Below are 7500 nucleotides of genomic sequence, written 5' to 3' on the forward strand. Positions count from 1 at the left end.
GAGGAGCAGGCAGGGGATTTGCCAGGTGAAATAAAACACGGAGGTGCTCCTTCAGCAACAATATCCAAATTAAAAGACACCCATCCGCCCAACATTTTAGACTGTCCAGTTGGGTTCCCCTTCCTGCTGGTCAGGAGGTGATGACCCCATCCAAAAACACTGCTCGTTAACCTCCTTCCCCTCCCAAAACACAGCCTGTTTTAATGGTGGTCTTTCTGGAGCTCACAAAGAGACAGCATTTGGTCATTTGTGTGTCTTCAGCTCTCACGTAAGGGAAATAAAGCACAAATGATCCAGGTACTGATCTATTCAGGCAGCACCAAGTTCTTTCCCCCACCCAGAGGTCTGCTCCTCAGCTCTGGTGCAGCTGCCTGCTATGCATGATTAACCTCTGTTCAGCCATACACAGAAATCTTTTGTCGTAACGTACACAAAGCAAATTATTTTGGAAAGCTGGAGAGAACAATTAAATATAAAACTTCAGCTGTATTAAATTTGCAGGACACTTTCCCTGCTAAAAAAAAATAAAGTCCATCTTTTTAGCTTGGTCTCAGGGGTTAGGGTAAAAAATACATCTCTGCTTTTATTTAGGCAAATTCAGACATAGTCTTTTTTTTTTTTTTTTTTCCTGGAAACTAGCACTAAGTTTTTTTTTTTTTTTTTTCTTTCCTTTCTTTTTTAGTAGTAACACCTCCCACTCACTGCATCGTCTCCCCTAGTGTGCTTTTTGGTCAAAAGATTTTTCTTCCAATTACAGTTGTATTAAAAGTGAATAAAATGCCATGTCTGTCCCATGCTAAAATTGAGGATTTTAAATGAAGGGTAGATGGGCATTTTCCCATGCTCTAAGACCCCAGCAAAAGGCAGCAACACAAACACAGAGCCTTAGAAGCAGATAATTTTGTTCTCAAGTTGATGGCAGTAGTTGTGACTGGATAGCTCTGCCCCAGCCCAGGTAACAGCAGTGACACCGAGGAAATTTTCGCAGGGCTGTCGTGCAAGGGCAGATGCTCGAGGCTGTACCCCACCATGGGTGTCGTCTAGGTGATTAGCAGCATGGGTGGCTTTAGAGGAATTGCAGCATGTTTTCTGTGGATGCAGGCAGGGCTGGGGACCTGCGGGTTGCCTGCTTCTCCTGTTGGTGTGGCCGGTCCCTCCTGTGGCAGTGGGCACCACCAGGATGGAGGCAGACGCTGCAGGGCCACCACCCAGACCCCAGCAGGTCTCCCATCAAAACTAGACCAAGTCTGGGGGAAGAATTGTTGCTGTCTGATGGTGTTTGGCTAAAAAGAAAAGAGTGAATAGGTGCCATTTTTGTAGGAGAAAGGCTCTGAAAGCACCTTCCTTAGCTGTTGGTGTTTTCAAGAGCCAGCTGGTAGTGGATGTGATGTTGGAGGGACCTTTTTCCTGAAGGAATATCTCTCTGCTGCGTCAGCAGCAGGGAAATCTTCACCTTGTCTTGTATACTGTATGGCAAAACAAGGGAGTAAGTCTGAAGGGAGCATCGTTCTCAGTTACTTCCCATTACTTTGAGAGGTCCAAACCAAAAATCATTTTGGCACATTTAAACGCAGTGAGGATGCTCGCAGAGCAGTCCTGAGGTCAGCACAAGTGGCAGCCAAGGGCAGGATTCAGGCCAGGGCAATTAAATAATTTCTGCCAAACAATACAGAGGTGTACTGATTATTTTGGTGTAAAAGTAGTTCGCCCATCCTGGGAGAGAACTGGTAAGGGGGGGGGGAAAGTGCATGAACTGGGAGCGTTTGGCAGCAGGTGATCCCCTCCACCTGTGGAGCATCTCTGCCTTGCCCCTGCCGTTTCTCTCCCTTCCTCCTGCCCTTCCCCACTGGCAGTCCTCAGCAGAGCTCCTTGCTCCTGCTGAAACCCGGCTGAGAGAGCCCTGCCCTGGGGCTTAGCAGGGGAAATGCTGAGTGTTGGGGCAGTTCCTGCCTCTCTTCTTCCCCTGCCCTTGGGAAAGCACTCCGTCTGGATGCAGACCTTTTAGGGAAAACAAATTTACTAAAGAGCATTTCTACACAACGTGTGCCCTGATGTACAGTTCAGCTGTGGGGGTGTTTCTGTTTTCTAGCAGCGGCTCGTTTGCCCAGGTAGCTTGCAGTTTCCAGGGAAAGGCGCAGTACGGAGGTTGGTTTGTTTGTGGTAGGTTCTGTTGTGGCGCTTTTATTTTACATGGTTGAGTGTGCATATACAAGGAATATATTTCTTGGGAGAAGCAGATCTTTCTTCCCTGCAGAAAGCAACATCTGTTTTCCTGGACAATACAGCCAGGATGAGAACATAAGACTAGCAGATTCAGCCAAGTTCAGGTTTTACTCCTAGGCTAAAACACTGCACCAGGCTGTTTTTTATTTATTTTTTAACCAACGCCTGTGAAATGCATCTGATCTTTCTTTGCTGAATTGCAGAAGGAAACGGTTAATGTTTGCGTATGTTGCTAAACAAGATAAGATGCACCTGCAGCATGAATTCCCATCTTGGTCCTGAATGCAGTCTATATCTTTGCAAACTAATCTGTTTAATCAAATATTAAGTTTTATTCAAATTCTGAAAGAAACAGACAGCCAATTGTTTTTCTGCACGGTCTTCCTTTGTCATGCATCCTCTTTGCATCTCAAGAAAAATAGCCTTGTTCAGTCCCAAAACATTTGCATAGATCAAAATTGAAGCACAACAGTAGCCTGTGTGCTGTTAAGACATCTGTAAAGGTGAAGAAGTTTGACGTGTTCTCCCTGGCAGGAGGGTTGTGGGACATGAGTGAAACTTTCTGCAATTTATTTATTTTTAAGCAGAATTCCAATCCAACTGGAATGAGTTTCACAGTCCCAATATGTGAAAGCTGTAATTAGCGAATTACAACATTTTGAAATGAGGAGTTATTACATCTGACTAGAATTAAACTAATTAAACTTTTTTTTTTATTTAAAAAAAAAAAAAAAAAAAAAAAAGATGAGCAATTGTACAACAAGCTGGATAACTGTGCTGGTGATAAGACCTGAGCAATAGGAGAGTACTTTCCAGCTGGCCCATTCTTCAGAGGGTCTTGAAGATACTTTGAGATACAGCAACTTGGAGCTTTGCTTATTGAGAGCAACTGAGGTGTAACTTAAACAGCAGCTTGGCTTTGGCAGTGCAGATTTTCTACCTGATACAGCCCATTCTTACTTCTTTTCCTTCTGCTCGGTGCATGTATAGGATAGAAAAGCCTGCTAGAGCATTTCGGGGAGCTCAGGCTGAGAGAAACAGTGAAGTGAAAAATTGTCTTCATTGAAAAATATTTTTTTTGCAAAAGAGGAGAGCTATCCCTGAGGATTAAAGTACAAATGAGACAAATGCAGTGCAGTGCTACCTCTCTGCTTCCCCGGTTAAAACACACAGGAACACATACAGATTTCATTCCCAGCCTTTCGCTTCTTATTTCTTAACATTTTGCCTTTTTGCTGCTGCTGGGTGAGGTGAGGCTGTGTCGCACCGTGTAAGCGCACAGCGCTGAGGCTCTCAGGTTGTTTGAACACTGCTTTAGGTTCAGCTGCAGTACACTGTTCCTCTGATCTTTTATGTTCCTGAGCAGATGTCTTTCATTAATTTATGGATTTATCATCTTTTCTTTCTCTCCTTTTTTTTTCTTTCCTTCTTTTTTTTTTTTTTTTTTTTTTTTTTTTTACACCTGGCAGCTGGCTCAAGTTTCAGCAGTTATTGTCTATTTTGCATTACCCATAGAATTGAATGTCATCTGTCTTCACAAAGCTATAGCTGGGAGAATTGAGGCAAGCCACATGAGCTGCTGGGACAGAGCTTGTTTGCGTTCCATTCGGCACCCCTCCTCCCTTTACCTCCTTAATATTTATTTGTGCTCGTTTTCTTTCCTGGCCTTGAATGGGGCTTAGCTCGTGTTCAGTACAGCTGTATGTTTACTGAATCTATTTCATCATGAGTCATTGTGCGTGTGTAAGTATCCTGGAAACAGCTAGTGCTTTCTTGGAAGAACAGTTGCTTTTCAGCCCAAGCACTTAAAAAGGAAATTAAGCAATTGGTCAGTTCAGTTTTTTTCTGAAATAGCAATGGGTTATCTAATTCTTAGCTCTTAAGTCTGTCATTAACTATTTTTTACTAGATTATCACAGATCAGATCTTTTATCACAGTACAGCGTTAACCTTAGGAGCAAGATATACAGATTGGTTGCATATTTGATACCACTTTAAGGCTGCCAAGTGCTTAAGAACAAGTATAATTTTAATAGAAAATGGATTTCTGGGAATTTGAGTCTCAGAACATCTTTTAATACGTGTTTCATTCAATATCAATATCCCCTGGCATTATGGCAGAAAATATTTAAAAATCCTAAATGCAAAAGGAATCAAAATGCTTAGACAACTGCCTAATATGCTTAAATCCAGCAAATATGGGAGCTTTTTTTTTTTTTGAAAGTTTAAGTCCATCTTTTAGCTCGTGTTGAAAGAGAGGGTATGCCAAACCTGATAACAGCCTGTCAGCAGTGTCTCAGGAATCACAAATTAGGGAGACTTCGGATTTTTATTTCTTTTACTTATTGAAGTTCCCTCTCAGCCCCTCGCTTCCCTGAAACGATCATGTAACAAAAGGGATTTCTGGTGTAGAAGTTTTGATTTGTCTAAAACTCTTATCACTAAGCAATAGGTGACAGCTTGCTACTATTATTTCACTTACGTATTTTGACAGATGGCACTGCAGAGTGTAATGCTCTTTTAGACTTCTCTATCAGTCTAATGGAGGTAACTGGAGGTTCTTTCAACTCTTCTCTTGGCACAAGAAGTATGTCAGTCATAAATTATCTTCTTTGTAATCAGCAAGCATCTAAAACAAAATGCAAGTTCAGCTCAGCCATTCTCCGTGTACTTCCAGATAATAAGAGGGTTTTAAATTAATATTATCAATGACTTTTTTTTTTTTAAATGCCACATTTTTCCAATCTAAAAACAAATCTTATCATTAGAATAAAGGAGAGGGTTTCAGTCAATTTCCCAAATTAGAGAAAGGGGTCTTCTGTTGAAAAAGCCTGGGTGATCTCAGTAGCCTGCTGTTAAAAATGTGTCCGAGCTCCCGGTACCGAGGCCTGGCAGGAGATGCTCTGTGCCAGCGTGTGCCTGGCCTGGTGGCGGGGGCACGGTGGCTGCAGTGTGGCTGTGCACCGGGTCGGCGTTCCCCCACCATCAGGTGTGAAAGGAGTGAAATTTTCAACAATTGTGTTTAGGAGAAACAGTCCTCGGAGAAGCTTCTGGGAAGAACCCTTAATTGACCTTGTGGGGGCCACATTGATTTTCTCCACGTGCATCTTCATTTCTGATAAATTATAAAGCCATTAATTTGCTGAGGAAATGGCAGGGCCAGCCTGCGGCACAGATGTGACCAGAGCCGTCCTCGCGCGCAGCGCACAAAAGGGAGCCAAGAAGCCGGGAGAAAATCAGCAAGCCGAGATTGTTATGGTTAGCTTCACATTCCCTTGGGAACTGTTTTCGTTGCTTCTGTTTACAGATCTAAAAGGTAATGATGTTTCCAGGATAAATAGGCTGCCTTATAGGGTAAGTGGCCGTTTATTGATCCGCTAGCCCGCATTTATCGATCACTTAGCCCCAAATGCCGCTTTCTCCTCCAAGGAGTTAACCGGCTAAACCAGAAGGCGACAAGTTGGGTTGGTATGTGGGGACGGAGGGGCTCTGCCGCCCAGAAAATTTGGCTTTTATTAGCCAGGCAGCTGCTGAAGCAGAACACTAACGGGATTAGAGAGAGTGACTCAGGATGCTAAGGCAGGGACGAAACAGGTGAAATGCGCTGCCCGTAGCAGACATTGCTCGAAACGATGCAGCACCTGCATGTGAGGCACATGGGCTAGCTTTGTTCTGTGCAAGAAGCACAACGCGGAGAGAAAAACAAACTTTGGCTGGAACTGCAAAGGAGAGGGAGAAAAAGCTCCTGATAAGTTTTCTGCGGCACATGCTTCGTGCATTTGTTCCCTTAGCAACAAGTGAACGTACATATGGTGCACAAGCCGTAAACTTGCAAAATTCCCGAGACCCAGGACCAAAACCGATAGGAAACGCGGGGTTTTTGTTGCGTGTCCTCTCATAGCTCGTTTTGCTATGTTACCAAAAATGACAGCGCGGCAGTTTCAGTGTTACTAATTTCTCCTGCAGGCTGGGGAAGTGCAGCAGTAAGGGGGCACTTTGGGAGCTCTGCACGCTCAGAAACAGCCTTCTCGAGAAAAGCATTTTCCTTTACTAACTCAATCCTACATGCAGGAAGGCTTGTCGCCGAACCACTTGAAAAAGGCCAAGCTCATGTTCTTTTACACCCGGTACCCAAGTTCCAACATGCTGAAAACCTACTTCTCGGACGTAAAGGTAAGAAAATCTCTTCCCCCTTCCCACTCCCCCCAGCTCTCCTTACTGCATGCTGTGTTTGGTCACGGAGAAGCGTGGTGCTGTCAGAGATCAGTGATATTTCTGGGTAGGCAGAGGTTACGGCCGGCTTTACGTGCTTGTTCTTCCTGTTGAGGTTGTACCCTGCCTGTGCCTGGATGAGGAAAGAGGAGGTTGGAGGATTTTAAATTAAAAACAACAACAACAACAACAAACATTTCAGAGCAAAGTAAGAACAATCATTACAGTAAATCAAACAATTTCCATTATACATATCCTATCAAAAAAGAGATTTCTGTGGTGGTAGAAATATACTTCCAAGAACATTTTGGAGCAGTTCTCAAGTGTTCCCTTATTGTTTCATTTCGGCTGGTTTCCTCATATTTGTGCTTACATAAGCACAGTGCAGAATCCCTTTCTTTCTGTCAAAAAGAAACAGTACATTGAAATTCTCCATGCAGAAGCTGCTTAAAAACAAAAGTGATGATTGTCTCTTATTTACAACTTAATTTGTTGTTGATGCAGAGTACACTGAGCATAAGGAGGATGAATAAAGTGACAGATTCAGGCCACATTATTCAAATGAGGATATGAAAGCTGTCGACATACAGCTGCATCCTCCCTCATTCTACAGAATATTAGGACCTCCTGATTTTTTTTCTAAAAGTAATTGTTCCTTCACATCAACTTGATTTTGTGTTAATCATCTAAGTTTTAAAAAAAAACACACACATAGATTGGGTTTTAATGATTATAATGGCATACATGGTGTCATTATCTAAGTAACTTTATAAACATTACATTAGCTTAAATTAGTTTGTTACATTGCCCACCCCCCGACACACAGAAATTACAGAAATCCTTCTTTTAATCACTTTTGGGTTATGGTTTTTTTTTCAGCCTTAGGGGGAGATTATCCCACAGGTTTGTGAAGTTGGCTCGGTTTCTGCTGACCGGCTTCCCCTGGTGAAGTTTGCTGGCAGTTTTTCCTTTTATTTTCCCCGTGACATTGCACGCACCCGTGCGGCGCAGCGCGCTGCTGCCCGTACAGCCGTGCCCTTGGAGGTTGCTCTCCCTAAATGGCTG

At 43.2% G+C, this 7500-nt stretch overlaps 1 protein-coding gene across 6 annotated transcripts in view; it reads left to right on the forward strand.

Annotated features, from left to right (window-relative positions):
• Positions 1 to 7500, forward strand: part of PROX1 (prospero homeobox 1) — a 48840-nt gene that overhangs the window by 9511 nt on the left and 31829 nt on the right. For 4 of the 6 annotated variants that reach the window (XM_035321763.1, XM_035321766.1, XM_035321764.1 and 1 more), the window contains exon 3: positions 6283 to 6396. In XM_035321763.1, the coding sequence (XP_035177654.1) occupies positions 6283 to 6396 (114 nt within the window). The remainder of the gene's footprint in view (positions 1 to 6282; positions 6397 to 7500) is intronic. The other 2 variants (XM_035321767.1, XM_035321768.1) reach the window with 1 other exon arrangement.

The sequence above is a fragment of the Oxyura jamaicensis genome, chromosome 3 (assembly GCF_011077185.1).
Source record: "Oxyura jamaicensis isolate SHBP4307 breed ruddy duck chromosome 3, BPBGC_Ojam_1.0, whole genome shotgun sequence".
NCBI lineage: Eukaryota > Metazoa > Chordata > Aves > Anseriformes > Anatidae > Oxyura > Oxyura jamaicensis.